A 17,500-nucleotide genomic window follows, 5' to 3' on the forward strand; every position below is an offset into this window, starting at 1 on the left:
ATTGAATTTCACTAATCTTCTGATACTGGCAATTAAATATTTTTCATAAAAAACATCTATATAACCATGATTATACGACCAATTATATATGATCTTTTGAAAATGATCGGCAACATTTTTTTGAAGAAAACTTTTTTCAAATAAATTGAATAAATTCAAATTTTTTAAATAGGAATAAACCGATTTGTAAAAAAAAGACGCTATAAAGATTCCCCCAAAAGTGAAACTCAAAGAAAAAGTTGCGTTTGTGAAAAATTCATAATAATTCATAAAATTTTCTGAATCTTTATGTAAAAGATCTATAAACGGAATTAACAATTTTGATAAAATATCCAAATGTATTCCGTCTTGACTGAAAGAAATTCCTACGGCACCAACGAATAAAGTAAAGAGCGCTAAAATAAGCATAGAAAATCGCATAGTATTGTTAGATTCATTAGGATATAAACAAGCAGTTTTTTTAGTGCCAAAATGCATAATACCAAAAACAAGATGTTTTATATTTTTAATATTTTGATTAACGCGATGTAGATATCTCTTCCGGATAAAAAAAGAAGTGATTTCATTCTTTTTTATTTTTAGTAAAACTAAGAAAAAATTTTCGTTTTTTCTTTTAAGTTTTACTTGTTTCTTCCCCCATAAAGATATTGAATAGAATGAACTATTTTTTTTTCCATTAAAATTCAAAAAATGAACGTTTAAATATCCCTCAAAAACAAGTAAATAAATTCGAAACATATAAAATGCAGTTAATCCTGCTGCAGAACAAGCTATTATTGCAAAAATTGGTGAATACAACCAACTATCATTAAGAATCTCATCCTTAGACCAAAAACAGGCAAAGGGTGGAATACCGCAAAGAGAGAGTGTACCCACTAAAAAAAAAGTTTTTGTAATTGGTACATGTTTTGTTAAACCGCCCATAAAAACCATATTTTGACTTTTAGCTGGAGAATATCCGACAAGAGCTTCCATTGAATGAATAATGGATCCAGATCCTAAAAACAACAATGCTTTTGAATAAGCATGAGTAATCAAATGAAATAAAGCACCTCGATAAGATCCCATACCCAAAGCTAACATCATATAACCCAATTGAGACATTGTAGAATAGGCCAAATTTTTCTTAATATCTTTTTGAGCAATAGCTAAAGTAGCTCCTAATATTACTGTTATTATACCTATAAAAGCTATTGCGTTCATTATTTTGGGTAGCACTATGAAAAGAGGAAAAAGACGAGCCACAAGAAAAATTCCAGCGGCTACCATAGTAGCAGCATGTATAAGGGCAGAAATTGGAGTAGGTCCCTCCATAGCATCGGGTAGCCATACATGAAGAGGAAATTGGGCAGATTTTGCAACTGAGCCAGAAAATAGCAAGAGAGCAAACAGAGTAACAAAAAAAAGATTCATTTCATTTTTCGAAATCAAATTATTTATAATTTGAAACAAATGCCGAAATTCCAAACTACCCGTTATCCAATAAAGACCTAAAATTCCCAATAATAAACCAAAATCCCCTACACGATTTGTTACAAATGCTTTTTGACAAGCATTTGCCGCAATAGGGCGAGTGAACCAAAAGCCTATTAATAAATAAGAACACATTCCAATTAATTCCCAAAAAAAATAAATTTGTATCAAATTTGAACTAGTAACTAATCCCAACATTGAAATATTAAAAAGAGTCATATAAGCAAAAAATCTCAAATATCCTTGATCATGAGACATATAATTATCACTATAAATAAGAACGAGAATGCCAACCGTAGTAATTAATATTGACATAATAGAAGTAAGTGGATCGATCAAGTAGCCAAACTCTAAAGAAATATCATTATTTATGGTCCAAGACCATACATATTGAAAAATCGAACTATTCTTGATTTGATGAATAGACAAATCAAGCGAAAAAATCATAACTATAGTTAACAATAAGATACTAGGAAAAGCCCAAATACGGCGAATATTTTTCGTTGCCGTCGGAAAAAGTAGAAGTCCCACTCCTATTAACATCGGAACTGGGAATGGAATAAAAGGTATGATCCATGAATATTGATGTGTATATTCCATACAATAAAAAAAATTAGGATTCTAATGAATTTTGTTTCTTAGGTTTTTCTTTTATCTTTTTTGTAAAGTAAAGGAATGGATTCGGTTAATAACAAAGAAACATAGAATTTAATAAAATAGAATAATCGATTATTAATTATTCTTACTCTTTGGACAATATTTTTTTAACATTAGTTTAGTTCATTAAATTTCACTTAACTAATTCAGTTTTTCTTACAATAAGATATAGCGATATTTGGAAAACTTTATAAAAAGTATTATATTATTATTATAATATTCAATAAAAAAAATGGAAATTGAAATATATATAATATATGTCTAATTAGAGAGAAACTGAATTGGAATTTACCAAAAAATGTCTTTCACATAAAATTCTATAACAATCAAAAACTATACTAATTCTATGGCAGTTCCAAAAAAGCGCACGTCTAGATCAAAAAAAATTATTCGGAACACTTTATGGAAAAAGAAGGGATATTTGAAAGCATTAAAAGCTTTTTCATTAGGGCAATCTATTTTTACGGGGAATTCAAAAAGCTTTTTCTGTAACAAATATCAACGTTAGAATAATTTAAATTAACTTGATTCAACGACTCTTTTTTAAATACAAAAATATTCATATAAAAATTATATAGAATATAAGATTCAGTTATTAATTTAGGATCTTTACATTATATATTTAATAGATTCTAATAGAATTATTTAAAATTATTTTATTGAATGTTTAGTAAACAAATATTGTGTTTTAATTGATTCTTTGAATCTCGACAATTGACTAAAATTTGGTTATTATGGTTTCGAGTAAGCCGCTATGGTGAAATTGGTAGACACGCTGCTCTTAGGAAGCAGTGCTAGAGCATCTCGGTTCGAATCCGAGTAGCGGCATCTTTCTTATCTTCTAAAAAAAAAGGTCCTATAAAGAATTCTTATTTCTATTCCAAGTATTTCTATTTTTTCATTCTATATGGTATTTTCCACTTTAGAGCATATATTAACTCATATATCCTTTTCAGTCGTATCTATTTTAATTTCAATTCATTGGATAACCTTATTATTAGGCAATGAAATCATAGGATTATACAATTTGTTGAAAAAAGGCATGATAATAACCTTTTTTTGTATCACAGGATTGTTAGTTACTCGTTGGATTTTTTCAGGCCATTTACCTTTTAGTAATTTATATGAATCATTAATATTTCTTTCATGGACTTTTTCTATCTTTTATATGGTTCTTTGCTTCAAAAAAAAAAAAAATTACTATTTCAATACCATAATAACACCAAGTATTCTTTTTACCCAAGGCTTTGCTACTTCGGGTCTTTTAACCGAAATGCATGAATCCTTCAAATTAGTGCCTGCTTTACAGTCCCATTGGTTAATGATGCACGTAAGTATGATGATATTGGGTTATACAACTCTTTTATGTGGATCATTAATATCAGTGGCTATTTTAGTCATTACATTTCAAGAACTCATACAAATTTTTGGTAAAAGCAAGACTTTCTTTTTTTTTTATGAATCCTTTTCTTTTGCCGAAATCAAATATATGAATATGAATGATAAAAAGAATATTTTACAACAAACTCCTTTTCCGTTTTATTCGTCTTATAGAAATTATTATAGATATCAATTTATTCAACAATTGGATCGTTGGGGTTACCGTACTATTAGTCTAGGTTTTATCTTTTTAACAATAGGTAATATATCTGGAGCAGTATGGGCTAATGAGGCATGGGGATCATATTGGAATTGGGATCCAAAGGAAACTTGGGCTTTTATTACTTGGACTATTTTCGCAATTTATTTACATACTAGAAAAAATAAAAAATTGGAATATAGAAATTCTTCAATAGTGGCCTCCATGGGTTTTCTTATAATTTGGATATGTTATTTAGGGATAAATCTTTTAGGACTAGGACTACATAGTTATGGTTCATTTACACCTAATTAATTAAAAAAAATTCACAAATATTGGGAACATTTTTTAGAATAAGAAAAAAACTCCCAATAAAATGATTAAGACCCCGTTGAATCAAGTAATGTAATATTGATTCAAGGGGTTCTCACAAACAACAAACAGATTGAATTATAATTCAAATTCATTTTTATGTAATTAAGAAAATAAAAAAATAAATCCATTTTTTTTGATTGTGCATCGCATTTCTTTCTATTTTTTATTTATTCCCGAAAAATATCTATAAAAAATGAGAGAGAATAGCTTCAACCTTGTCAGCCGAAATTGAAAAAATAAAATCTGGATAAATGCCAATACTTATTACGGGTATAAGGATAGAAATTGAAATAAATAATTCTCGTGGCCCCGAATCAAAAAAATAAGAATTTTGTTTATTAAAAAGCTTGTATCCATAAAACATTTGACGTAAGATAGATAATAAATAAATAGGAGTTAATATCATTCCAATTGCAGTTACAAAAGTTATGAGTATTTTTGTGATGAAAAGATATTTTTGATTGGTAATTATTCCCAATAATACTATAAATTCTGCAACAAAACCGCTCATGCCCGGTAATGCAAGAGAAGCCATCGATAAGGTAGTGAAAATCGTGAATATTTTTGGCATTGGGATAGCCATTCCACCCATTTCGTCGAGATAAAGAAGACGTAGTCTATCATAACTAGTTCCCGCCAAGAAAAAAAGGGCAGCACCAATAAATCCGTGAGAGATTATTTGTAAAATAGCCCCATTCAGCCCTGTCTCGCTTATAGAACCAATTCCTAAAATTAAGAAACCCATATGAGAGACCGAGGAATAAGCTATTCTTTTTTTTACATTGCGTTGACCAAGAGATGTTGAAGCTGCATAGATTATTTGAATGGAACCTAATAACATTAACCAGGGACAAAATATAGAATGAGCGCGAGATAATAATTCCATATTAATTCGAACCAACCCATATGCTCCCATTTTTAATAATATTCCGGCTAAAAGCATACAAGTGCTGTAATGCGCCTCTCCATGGGTATCAGGTAACCATGTATGTAAGGGTATAATTGGTGATTTGACAGCAAAAGCAATAAGAAATCCCATATAGAAGATTATTTCCAGTGCCACGGGATATGATTGATTAGTTAATGATTCAAAATTTAATGTTGGTTCATTAGAACTATAGAAACCCATACCCAGAATTCCCAGTAATAAAAAAACAGAACTTCCCGCAGTGTACAAAATAAACTTTGTAGCTGAATACAAACGTTTTTTTCCACCCCACATAGATAAAAGTAGATAAACGGGAATTAATTCTAATTCCCACATGATGAAAAAAAGTAAAATGTCTTGAGAAGAAAATGTTCCTAGTTGACCACTATACATTGCTAACATTAGAAAATAGAATAATTTAGATTCTCGAGTAACCGGTTGAGCTGATAACGTAGCTAACGTAGTGATAAATCCCGTTAATAAAAGGGGTCCTAGAGAGAGTCCATCTATTCCGAATCTCCAGTAAAAGTCAAAAAAATGGATCCATTTATAATTTTCTGTCAATTGGATTAGTGGATCATCTAATTCGAAATGATAACAAAATACATAGGTTATTAGAAGGAGATCTATGAAACATATACAATAAGTATACCATTTAATTGTCTTATTTCCTTTATGGGGAAATAAGACAATTAAAGAACCTCCGACTATTGGCAAAACTACAACTGTTGTTAACCAAGGAAAATAATTCGTGATAAAAATAAGATATACTTAGACTACAAAAACCCGGGCTCAAAATATTTTTTTATTTTGAGCCCGGGTTTTTGCCAGTAAAAAAAAAGTACTTGTATGCGGTTCTTTTTGAAACGTATCAATAAGCTAGACCCATGCTTCGAGTTGTTTCATGCCATAAATAAACTCTAACACTTAAGAAATCCGTCGGACAGGCGGATTCACACCTCTTACAACCAACACAGTCCTCTGTTCTTGGGGCAGAAGCAATTTGTTTAGCTTTACATCCGTCCCAAGGTATCATTTCTAATACATCTGTTGGGCAGGCTCGTACACATTGAGTACATCCTATACATGTATCATAAATCTTTACTGAATGTGACATTGGATCATAATCCTTGAACATCAAAAATTCAACAATTTCAATCTAGTACAATGGGTAAACCAATTATATATAGGATATATATATCTATATTATATACCAGATGAATCAATGATTTATAAGAATTTTGCTACTAAAAATAGGTTTCTAGATTAATAACTAATAAGAGAATAGAACCAAGATACTTTGATTTCTTATCTTTGTTTTCGCAAACATGATTCAAAAGGATATATCATTTCTGCTAATTTGAATGGATTATATAGTACACACTATTCAAAATTAGACTTTTTTTTTATGAGTAATACTATTTATTCAACAAATTTGATTGATTGATACGGGTTGATTTTCTATTACGATATATTGAGGAAACAATAGCCGGTCCGATAGCTGCTTCAGCGGCTGCAACAGCTATAACAAAAATTGAAAAAATATTTCCTTTTAATTGCCGCCTATCAAAAAAATCAGAAAAGGTTACGAGATTTATATTAACTGCATTTAGTATAAGTTCAAGACACATAAGGGCTCTAACCATATTTCGGCTCGTGATCAATCCATAGATACCTATAGAAAATAAATAAGCACTCAAAACAAGTGCATGCTCGAATATCATTGACCAACTCCTTTTCAATTTTTATTCATTTCGATCTGAATATGAATTCAACGGATTTTATTGCCTAACATAAGAAGTCTACAACAAAATAAAGTATTTGCAAAAAGATTTTATACTTTATACATAAATATTCTTTTTCGTTAACATATAATTCAACAAAAAAGAAATGTGAGAAAATCTAACAAAATGTGATTTATATTATTAGTTCGAAAACTTTATTATTGGCGAGCCACAAAAATTGCACCTATTAAAGCAACTAAAAGAATTATTGAAATTAGTTCAAATGGGAGAAAAAAATCTGTTGATAAATGAATTCCAATTTGTTGACTAGTACTTATCAAATCTTGCTCTAAAATCTGATTGGGTCTTGTCGTCCAAATAATTCCGTGCCATGATGTATCTAGAATAGTAGTTATTTGTGAAAGAAAGATACTGGTACAAACCATCAAAGTAATTCCATCCCCAACGGTCCAAACACGAAAATTTTGGTAATAGTCCGAACCATTCATAAACATCACAGCAAATATTATTAAAACATTTATAGCGCCCACGTAAATAAGTAGCTGTGAGGCAGCTACGAAATGGGAGTTTGATAAAATATAGAATAAAGATACACAAACAAGAACTAGTCCCAATGAAAAAGCAGAAAAAATCGGATTCGTAAAGAATACTACTCCTAGACTTCCTAATATGAGACCTGATCCAAGAAAGATTAAAATAAAATCATGTAGCGATTCGGACAAATCCATTATATGTAAAATAAAAGATAAATAGAAATTTCATGACCTTATTGATATGACCAGGAAAAAAGTTGTTAAATACTAAAATTATCTGTGCATAGAATTGAACTAAATCCTAAGATAAGATATGTGAATTGCTATTAGGTACAGTTGTTATAGAATCAATGTCATTTGATTCTTTTCTTTTTTTTATGCCAAAGAGTCATTTCAAAAAAATAGAATATCTTTTTTTTATATAGAGATAAATTAGATTCTTTTTGTGAAGAATTTTGAAATCATTTTATTTGAATTGTTCGAATTGTATAATCATCAATTACTGATACCGGTAAACGACCCAAAGCAATTAGATTATAATTCAATTCGTGGCGATCATAAGTTGACAGTTCATATTCTTCGGTCATTGATAAACAATTTGTTGGACAATATTCAATACAGTTACCACAAAATATACAGATTCCAAAATCAATACTGTAATTAAGCAACCGTTTTTTTCGAATATCAGTTTCTAGTTTCCAATCAACAATGGGTAGATCTATAGGACAGACACGAACACATACTTCACAAGCAATGCATTTATCAAATTCAAAATGTATTCGACCGCGAAAACGTTCTGATGAGATTATTTTTTCATAAGGATATTGAATAGTTACGGGTAACCTATTTGCGTGCGATAAGGTAATCATGAGACCTTGACCAATATATCTAGCAGCTCGTATTATTTGTTCACTATAATTTATGAATTCAGTTACCATAAGGAACATATCGTGAATAGCTCTGAATATTTTTTTTCTTTCTCTTGTTTAAAACAAGTTCTGAATTTTGAATATAGAAGGTCCACTATTTTTTTTACAGTGAAAACAGTTGAGACGACGTTGTTAATAATAGATTACCAAGAGAAATGGGTAAAAGAAACTTCCACCCAAGATTTAATAATTGATCTATTCGTAGCCTAGGCAAAGTCCATCTTGTTGTGATAGAAACGAATATGAATAAATAAGTTTTAACTAGTGTAATAAAGATACCAATTATCGTTACAAAAACTCCGTATGTTTTATTTATTTGAAAAAAATTAGAAACGAAGATGTACGGAATAGAGAAATTTGAACCACCAAAATAAAGAACTGTTACAAATAAGGAAGAAACGAATAGGTTTAAATAGGAAGCAACATAAAATAAACCAAATTTGATACCGGAATATTCGGTTTGATAACCCGCTATTAGTTCTTCTTCCGCTTCTGGTAAATCAAAAGGTAATCTTTCACATTCTGCTAGGGAAGAGATTAGAAAAACGAGGAAACCCATAGGTTGCCGCCACAAATTCCATCCCCAAAAACCATATTTGGATTGTGCATCAACTATATCAACTGTACTTAAACTGTTAGATAATCCTAGTCGGTGATGACATTACTGTTACCATCTCTATTACAGAACCGTACATGAGATTTTCATCTCATACGGCTCCTTTAAAGCCTTAAAAAAATATAAGAACCCGGCCAATTATTTCTCCCTTGATATATCCCTAAGATAGATAAGATTCTATTTTCTCGGACGGTTCTGAATTAGACCCATGGAATTCTGTCTGTTCTAAAAAAAAAATTTTTAAATGAATACACACTTATTTAAAAAATAAAAACATTTGCACATTTATTGAATTTCTTTAGATAAATATAAAATATAAAAGGTACTTCTGAATTGATCTCATCCTTTAAAAAATTCAAAATTAAATTTGTTGAGTAATAACTTAATTTCATTTTTGCATAAAATACTCTTTTAAAATTATCAAGAACTCCCACATCATTTTCGATTCCGAAAAAGAATTAGATGTTCCTTTTTTAAATTCAATTATGACTATCTCCATAAATATGGAGGATATCAGACAAAAAAGAAAAAGGAGATCACTTTGACCTCTTATCCTATTCCTTTTTGTGCAAGCAAAAGAAAGAAAGGGGACTTCAAAAAATTAAAGGATTATTTCGTTCCTGATAGTTATTTATTCAATCAATGGATGGAAGTATACTCTAGATCGGAATTGTGGGGAGTACTGCCTTATTTTTTCTACCAACTTCAAGTCCCCATTAGTATTCTTTTTCTATTATACATAAATACTCTTTTGGATAATTTCAAAAAGAAATATACGTTACTAATCTTTTGTGTATTTTGGTGTTTCTAGCCATCCATTCATTTTTTTTATTATATTAATCCCTTTTTTTAATTTTGTTAATATATGTATGCTAATTAATACAAATGATATTGAAAATTTGAAAAAGGTTGGTCTTTTGCGTCCGCTTCAAGACAGGATTACTAATCAACAAATCTTGGGAAAAACAACCACTTCTATACATAGAATATAATATATAGAATCTAATTCTAGAATTTCATTGATTTTTTCACCTTATTCTTATACATAGAAAATTAGACTCAATATTTTTACTGCAATTTGAAATCATCATACTTTCTCTATAAGTAATAGAGTATTCTATAAATTATATTCAAAAAAAGCTGTTTTATTGCACTCATATAACTATCTGATTCAATTATTCAATCCAAATGCGAAAAGAATATATATATATTCTTTATAGATTCTTTTTGTACTTTAAATATAAGGAGAGGCTTATAAGAAATAGTATCAAAAAATTTATGTCTCAACGAAGCACACATAGAGATATCGATAACACACATAGAGTTAATGGTATTTCATAACTAATTGATTGAGCAGCTGCTCGTAGACCACCCAAAAAGGAATATTTATTATTTGACCCATATCCTGACATAAGAAGTCCAATGGGGGCAATACTCGAAATAGCAATCCATAAAAAAACACCAATATTCAGATCAGATAAAACAAAGTTATAGCCAAAAGGAATTACTGAATAGCTTATTATAATGGATATGACTGAGATAGATGGGCCGAAACTAAATAAACGAATATCTCCTCTAGATGGAATAAGATTCTCTTTAAAAAGTAATTTTGTTCCGTCTGCTAGAGCTTGAAGAACTCCAAAAGGACCGGTGTATTCAGGTCCAATACGCTGTTGTATCCCTGCAGATATTTCTCTTTCTAACCATACAATTGCTAGTACACTTATAGTAATTCCTAATATCAAAATAAAAATAGGCACAAATACCCAAAGAATTCCATATATCTCTTTCAAAAATTGCAATCTGAAAAAAAAATGTATATCTTGTATTTCTGTTAAATCAATTATCATTTCAACGATCAACTTCTCCCATAATAATATCTATGCTACCTAGTATTGTCATAATATCGGCCAATTTCATTCTTTTAACTAATTGAGGAAGAATTTGCAAATTTATAAAACCGGGCGGATGAATTTTCCATCTCCAAGGAAAACCATTTTGATCCCCTATTAGAAAAATCCCTAATTCTCCCTTGGGGGCTTCAACTCTTACATAAAGTTCTTGTTTTGGCAATTCAAAACTCGGAGACGATTTTTTACTAATAAATCGATACTCAAACTCATTCCATTCTGGCTCTTTTTCTCTATCAAAGCAGCGGATTTCTAAATTTTCATATGGACCGCCGGGAAGTCCTTCCAAAGCCTGTTGAATAATTTTTATGGATTCTATCATTTCACCAATTCGAACTAAATAACGAGCTAATGAATCTCCTTCTTTTTGCCATTGAACTTCCCAATGAAATTCTTCGTAACATTCATAATTATCCACTTTACGTAGATCCCATTGTATTCCGGAAGCCCGAAGCATCGGTCCTGATAAACCCCAATTAATAACTTCTTTTACATCAACAACACCGACGCCCTCAACCCGTTCTAAAAAAATAGGATTTCGCGTAATAAGTTTTTGATATTCAGCAATACTTGTTAAAAAATAATCGCAGAAATCATAACATTTATCTATCCAACCATAAGGTAGATCAGTCGCTACCCCTCCGATACGAAAAAAATTATGCATCATTCTCATACCTGTGGCAGCTTCAAATAGATCATATATTAATTCTCTTTCTCTGAAAATATAGAAAAAAGGTGTTTGTGCACCAATATCTGCCATAAAAGGTCCTAGCCATAGTAGGTGAGAAGCTATACGGCTTAACTCCAACATTATTACTCGGATATAGCTGGCTCTTTTAGGTACTTGAATATTTCCCAACTGTTCTGGTCCATTTACAGTTATTGCTTCTGTGAACATTGTAGCTAAATAGTCCCAACGTGTTACATAAGGCAGATATTGTATAATTGTTCGGTTTTCCGCTATTTTTTCCATTCCTCTGTGTAAATAACCCAATATCGGTTCACAATCAATAACATCCTCACCATCTAGAGTAACAATAAGTCTAAGAACACCGTGCATTGATGGGTGGTGAGGCCCCATATTGACTATCATGAAGTCCTTTCTTTTCGTTGAGATATTCATAGGTTTTTGCTCGATTTATTCTTTTATGAATCGCTTAAAAAAAAAGTTCATCCAAATTCAAGATCTAATAAATCGAATAATTGAAAATTACTCTTCAATTTAACGAATTTGTGACTGCCGAATATTAAACTGATTGATTAATTTTTTATACCGTATTCCATCTTTCTTTGACAAATAAGACAGTAATCTTTGCCGTTTTCCCAAAATTTTACGTAAACCTCTTTGGGATGAATAGTCTTTTCGGTGCAATTCAAAATGTGAAGTAAGTCTTCGTATTCTATTGGTAAATTTGAATATTTGAAATTCAACCAATCCTGGTTTTTTTCCTTTTTTTTCTTGTGAAATAACAGATATAAATGACTTTTTTACCATAAAAAAATAAAAGTTTTTCCTTCTCCTCAATTTTTATAGATATTTTTATTGATCAGTAATTAGAATGACACTCATTTTTAATTTTTTTATATAAATCCGAAATATAATTTTTTTATAACTGAAATCAATCCAATTTAAATAGATATAGTATAAAGGAGACTAGTTTGATACATAAAAAAAAATTGTATACATTACATTAGATAAAAAAAGATAATTTTGTTAATTCTTTTTTTTATGTATACATCATTGAATTAAAATCACTGCCATACCAAACCAAAATGCGTGTATTTATTTAGCCTATTTATCTATCTATAGATAGATAAATAGGCTAAATAGAAGACAAAATTAGATTAACGAATTTTCACACGCGGATACATATGTATCCTTACTATACTGAAACGGCTTCCATTATGGGTATTAAACCAATAACGATTTATACAAGCTAAATCTTCTAATCGATATTTTGGCCAAAGAAAAATTTTGAAATTCATTAGTTTTTTTTTCTCTTTCTCATTTCTTTTTTTAGTCAAAACTTTAAAACAATTTTTGACTTTATTTTCATTATAAAATATTGTGTTTCTATGCATACTATTTATATTATTTGGATCTAAACAAATTCTAATTCTCAACTCTCTACGACATCTAGCAGATAAAATGTTTTCAGGAACAAGTAAATTAAAATTCTCTTTTTCTTTGTTTTCTGTTATCTTTTGATCTTTTGTTCTTGTAATGTATTTATCAAAATATTTATTATTAACATTCATTTTTTCTGAGTATTTTTTATCAATTTTATGTTTATTCTTATGAATTAATGAAAGACCCATCGTTTTATACTTAAAAAATTTTTTATTATTTTTTCTAGACAGGCGAACCGGTTCGATAACAAATAGTTCTTTTTTCCTAAATTTATTATTTTTATTTTTCCTTAAGCCTGGAAGAGTGAAATTTTTCTGATTTTGAATCATCATAATATCTAGACCTAGTTCTCCTCTTTGAATAGAGGTTATAGTCATTTTTCTTAAATTTTTCAATCTAATCAGGAGACAATATACTTTTACATTGTTAAAGATTTTTTTACCTAATAAATTTTTCCAGTTTAAATGTAAATTAAAAAAATTTCTTACTAAGAATTGAAGTTCTTCCTCCATATTGTTCTTGGTTTTTTTTTTTGATGTTATAAAACCATCTATTCTTTTTTTCTTTCTAGTAATATGATTTTCACTAACATTTTGATTTCCTTTAGAATGTAAATAAATAGAATGTAAATAAAGTAAATTGATTGGTAAAATTTGCGAGTTACCCCTATATGTATTATAAAATATTACAAATTTGGAAAAGAACCAAAATTCCGGATTGCATATGGAACGATTTAGTATTTTTCTATTGATTCCCACCCAATCCAAATATTTTCTATCCGGATTTTTTTCCATATTTCTAATAAGAGTATCTTCGGCTATATAATTCTTGATAAAAAGATTACTTATTCTATCAAATAAGTCTTTTTGATATGTATTGTAATTAGAATAAATCAATGTGTTTTTATTTGATTGAAATTGGGATCTATATCGATAAATATACGAGTCTTTCTTATTTGCATAATTCATAAAATTATAGGATAAAAGATCGTATTTATATTGTTTTCTAATTTTTTTTTTTAATGTGACTCCTTGTTGTTCTTTGTAAAGAATTAATGGGCTTTTTCCATATGAATCCCATTTGGTTACATTTTTATTTTGAGCTATACCACATTTAGTGATTCTATTTCTCCATTTTTTTGATACTAATTTGGACCAGCTACTGTTAGATAAGTCATATTGATAATAATGATTCTTTAACCAATTTGTCCATTGATTTAGTTTAGAATTGAGCAGGTTATTTTGTTTTATTTTAGAATGAACTATTCCTTGTGCTCCAAAAAAAGAATCCTTTATTTCATTTTTAAAGAAAAAAAAATTTTTCTGATATTCAAAAACAAGTCTTAACTGATATATGTTTATGTTAAGAATTCGGGTTTGTAACAAATTTAAAAATACATATGGTTGTGACAAAAAGGAGACATCAAAATAATTATGGGAATTCGCATTCCTATTATTAAAATATTTGTGTAAATTTAAAATAAAGGGAATTATACTTTGATTTGTTTTATAAGTTCTTTCTATAGTTGGTTCATTATCGTAAAGCCATTTATTTAAAAATTTTTTTGTTGATTCAAGAAAAGGTTGTAGCTGGATTTTCAGAATACAAATGATATATAGAAAGATATCTATGTATATTTTTTTCATGAAAAATTGAAAAAAAGAAAAAGAATGTGATTTTTTAGTTAATCTAATATTTCTTCTTTGGAATATCTGCAAAATTTTTTTTCCGAATTCTATCCTTTTACTATCATAAATTTTTTTCTTCGAATGAATATTTGTCTCTGGAATTACAAGTCCTCTTTTCTTTTCTTCTTTTTTCATTTTTTCTATTTTTTTTATAACTACTTTTTTTTTAGTATTCAGATCCTTTATAGATTTTTTTTTCAATGAATAATTTGTCAACTTTATCGATTGAATTGAAATGGTTGCTTCAGAAATCATTGAATTATTCTTCCAAATTGTTGAATCTTTTTTGTTTTCGCTCAATTCATCGAGTTTTTTGGGTTTCCTTTGAATAAAGAAATATTTTAAATTTAAAAATTCTTTTCTTTTTTTCATGAGGAATACTAGACTTTTGTTAATAATTTCAAGAATACTTTGGATGATCCCTTTTGCTTTTTCTATTACCATATTTAGAAACAATTTGAATTTTTCACTTAAAACTTTTAGAACCCCAAAAGTGAAAAATTCAAATTGTTTCTTTTTTTTTTTAGTTTCTTTTAAAATCGGGTCGAAAAATTCAAATCGATTTTTCGTGGAACTAGAAAAAGGCAATTCTACTTCCATCCCCGAAACTGTTAAAAAACAAAAGTTCTTTTTTTTCTTTGAATTTTTTTTCTTTTCATTACATCGTATTTTAGATTTATGCCAAGGTTTTAGACGAAAAGGAAATAAGATTTTTATTTGAATCCCATCTGTTAGCCATTTTTGAGGAAACTCTCTTTCGGATAATTGAACGCCGTTATACGTGCATTTAATATACATTTCTCTCTTCCAATCCATATAATCTTCAGACCATTCTGGAATTTGAAAAAATAGTATACGAAGCGTATTTTTAATTATTATCAATGAAGGTAATATAATATATTTCCTAATAAAGCATTGGGTTATTAATAAAACACCTCTTATTACTTGAGCAAATATAATGCTATCCCAGGCTTCTGCTATTTCTATACGTTTTCTTTCCGCATTTTCCTTTTTTTTTCCCCTTTTCGGACTTTTTTTTGTTTTTTCCTCTATAGAACCTAAAATTTGAAATTCTGTCTTTTTACGAATCCAAATATTTAACATAAAAAATCTTTTCATTGATTTTAAACTATGAAAAGAAAAGAATATTGATTTTTCAATTTTATCCAAAAAAAGCGGCGAATGCACCCTTTTTTGAAAAAATTTCCAAGTAACTGTTTTCCGTCTTTGAGCACGGATAGATCCTTTGATTATGTCTCTTCGAAAATCCGATTGTTGGGAATAACGTTTTAAAGCCAATTCGTTTTTTTTTTCAGTATTTTCAGTATCTCCAAGATCCTTATAAGTCTTGTATTTATGAAAAAATTTATGTTTATTAGTCAAAATGACTACACGTTTGCCTTTTCTAGAACGAATTTGAGAATTATCTTTTTCAATTTTTCCACCTAGTTGTTCTAATTCGTCTATAAATTTGTATGACCACCGAGGTACTTTTTTACAGATTTCGTTTCTTTTAATAGACTTAGTGGTCTTTCGATTTACTTTTCTTTTTTCGTTCAAATCAGTTGTAATTGCATCAAAGAATATTTTTATTATTTGTTTTTTTTCTGTGTCATAATTAGAATTCATTTTTACTTGTTCAGGTTCTTTATAAGGTACTTGCGAATTTAAGCTTGACACTAATTTTTTTGAAAATTGACTGATTAGATTAAAAAGAAATGTAGTTACTAATAACTTTTTATCAAATGTTTTTCTATTTTCCTCTAATTTTGGAGAATTACTAGTATTCTTTTTATCAATCTTATTAGAAAGAAAGATATCTTGAATTTTATTTATAAAAATGTGATTTTTTTTGTAACTGTTTTCATGTTGTATTGAGGTTGAAAAACCTTTTTTGATTCGTCCACGAAAGGGTCCGTTTAAGAAAGGATCTTTTGTTTTAGTTAAATATTTTTTTTGAGTTTCATCATTACAAAATCGAATTTTATTTTCGAATATATCGAGGGAAATCGATTTCTTATCTATCAGTTTTGTGCGATTTATAAATTCATTGCTCAATTTGTTTATTTTTTCTTCATTCCTATAGCGCGAATCATTATACAAATCATCATAGGAAATTTTATTTTTTGTGAATAAATCGATTTTTGTTTCCATCAGTTTTTCAAAAGTTGATAAATTTTGTGGATACGTAAAAGATATTTTTTCTCTTCCATCACCTTGATATGTATGAAAAAAAAATTCTGAAATTTCATTTTTTACAATGTTTTCAAATTCATTATTTTTTATATATCGAAATGGACGATTCCATCGTTTATAATTGAAAAGAATATTTATAAGAGGTTTTTGTAACTTATCTTTGTTGTTGGATCTTTTTTCTTTCGTTCGTATCCTTTGCAAATTGGTTTCGATATCCTTTTTTTTCCCCTTTTTATAAATTTCATTGCTTTCTTTACTTTCTAATAGTTTTTTACTAAAAAAAGGGGGGGGTATTCTTCCTAAATAATATAAACAGGTAACAGATAAGAAAACAACAAAGATTTGAAACATAGAATTTCTAAAATCTGACAGAATATATTTTTTTGATTGAATACGGACATTCGATTTAATAAAATTATTTTGCTGTATGCAGATTAATAAAAATTCAATCAATTTTATAAAAAAAATATGACCTATTATCCAACCAATAAAACTACTTGTTAAAAATAGCAATTTATTGTTACATCGAAACAAATAAATATTGATGAATCTCATGAATATTGAACTTGGTAAGAAAAGGGGATTTAAAAATTGAAAAAGAAGATTCTGAAAGAATCTTCTTTGAATACTAAAATTACGTATTGAATTTGGATTCTTGTATCCATAATTCAAAAATTTTTTTTGACTATTGCCGAAGAAGAACTGAAATAAAAGATAGGGTATAGCTATGACAGTTATTG

General features: G+C 28.6%; 12 protein-coding genes and 1 non-coding gene across 13 annotated transcripts in view; 3 read left to right on the forward strand and 10 right to left on the reverse strand. All coding sequences in view use genetic code 11, as the record gives it.

Moving 5' to 3' along the window:
• Nucleotides 1–2,073, reverse strand: part of ndhF (NADH-plastoquinone oxidoreductase subunit 5) — a 2,250-nt gene extending 177 nt beyond the window's left edge. The window contains exon 1 of the mRNA in view: nt 1–2,073. This exon is cut by the window's left edge and continues 177 nt beyond it. Coding sequence (YP_006460385.1) covers nt 1–2,073 — 2,073 coding nt within the window.
• A 403-nt stretch (nt 2,074–2,476) lies between these two features.
• rpl32 (ribosomal protein L32) lies at nt 2,477–2,638 on the forward strand. The gene has a single exon. It carries the CDS (start codon nt 2,477–2,479, stop codon nt 2,636–2,638), a length of 162 nt encoding a protein of 53 aa, YP_006460386.1.
• A 240-nt stretch (nt 2,639–2,878) lies between these two features.
• On the forward strand, nt 2,879–2,958 carry trnL-UAG. The gene has a single exon. It is a non-coding gene; the product is annotated as a tRNA-Leu (tRNA).
• A 79-nt stretch (nt 2,959–3,037) lies between these two features.
• On the forward strand, nt 3,038–4,024 carry ccsA (cytochrome c heme attachment protein). The gene has a single exon. The coding sequence runs from the start codon at nt 3,038–3,040 to the stop codon at nt 4,022–4,024; it is 987 nt and encodes a 328-aa protein (YP_006460387.1).
• A 250-nt stretch (nt 4,025–4,274) lies between these two features.
• On the reverse strand, nt 4,275–5,765 carry ndhD (NADH-plastoquinone oxidoreductase subunit 4). Its single transcript is given in 1 exon segment — nt 4,275–5,765. A coding segment is annotated over 1 exon segment (1,491 nt).
• A 118-nt stretch (nt 5,766–5,883) lies between these two features.
• psaC (photosystem I subunit VII) lies at nt 5,884–6,129 on the reverse strand. Its single transcript has one exon. It carries the CDS (start codon nt 6,127–6,129, stop codon nt 5,884–5,886), a length of 246 nt encoding a protein of 81 aa, YP_006460389.1.
• A 301-nt stretch (nt 6,130–6,430) lies between these two features.
• On the reverse strand, nt 6,431–6,736 carry ndhE (NADH-plastoquinone oxidoreductase subunit 4L). The gene has a single exon. The coding sequence runs from the start codon at nt 6,734–6,736 to the stop codon at nt 6,431–6,433; it is 306 nt and encodes a 101-aa protein (YP_006460390.1).
• A 218-nt stretch (nt 6,737–6,954) lies between these two features.
• On the reverse strand, nt 6,955–7,485 carry ndhG (NADH-plastoquinone oxidoreductase subunit 6). Its single transcript has one exon. It carries the CDS (start codon nt 7,483–7,485, stop codon nt 6,955–6,957), a length of 531 nt encoding a protein of 176 aa, YP_006460391.1.
• A 266-nt stretch (nt 7,486–7,751) lies between these two features.
• Nucleotides 7,752–8,237, reverse strand: ndhI (NADH-plastoquinone oxidoreductase subunit I). Its single transcript has one exon. It carries the CDS (start codon nt 8,235–8,237, stop codon nt 7,752–7,754), a length of 486 nt encoding a protein of 161 aa, YP_006460392.1.
• Nucleotides 8,238–8,322: 85 nt separating this feature from the next.
• ndhA (NADH-plastoquinone oxidoreductase subunit 1) lies at nt 8,323–10,685 on the reverse strand. Its single transcript has 2 exons — nt 10,134–10,685; nt 8,323–8,862 (listed from the first exon to the last, which is right to left on the reverse strand). The coding sequence occupies exons 1-2, from the start codon at nt 10,683–10,685 to the stop codon at nt 8,323–8,325; spliced, it is 1,092 nt and encodes a 363-aa protein (YP_006460393.1).
• A 1-nt stretch (nt 10,686) lies between these two features.
• ndhH (NADH-plastoquinone oxidoreductase subunit 7) lies at nt 10,687–11,868 on the reverse strand. The gene has a single exon. It carries the CDS (start codon nt 11,866–11,868, stop codon nt 10,687–10,689), a length of 1,182 nt encoding a protein of 393 aa, YP_006460394.1.
• A 99-nt stretch (nt 11,869–11,967) lies between these two features.
• rps15 (ribosomal protein S15) lies at nt 11,968–12,240 on the reverse strand. Its single transcript has one exon. It carries the CDS (start codon nt 12,238–12,240, stop codon nt 11,968–11,970), a length of 273 nt encoding a protein of 90 aa, YP_006460395.1.
• Nucleotides 12,241–12,590: 350 nt separating this feature from the next.
• ycf1 (hypothetical chloroplast RF19) overlaps nt 12,591–17,500 on the reverse strand; it is a 5,175-nt gene continuing 265 nt past the window's right edge. The window contains exon 1 of the mRNA in view: nt 12,591–17,500. This exon is cut by the window's right edge and continues 265 nt beyond it. Coding sequence (YP_006460396.1) covers nt 12,591–17,500 — 4,910 coding nt within the window.

This window comes from Vigna unguiculata, chloroplast, assembly GCF_037176805.1.
Source record: "Vigna unguiculata chloroplast, complete genome".
In the NCBI taxonomy this organism is placed as follows: domain Eukaryota; kingdom Viridiplantae; phylum Streptophyta; class Magnoliopsida; order Fabales; family Fabaceae; genus Vigna; species Vigna unguiculata.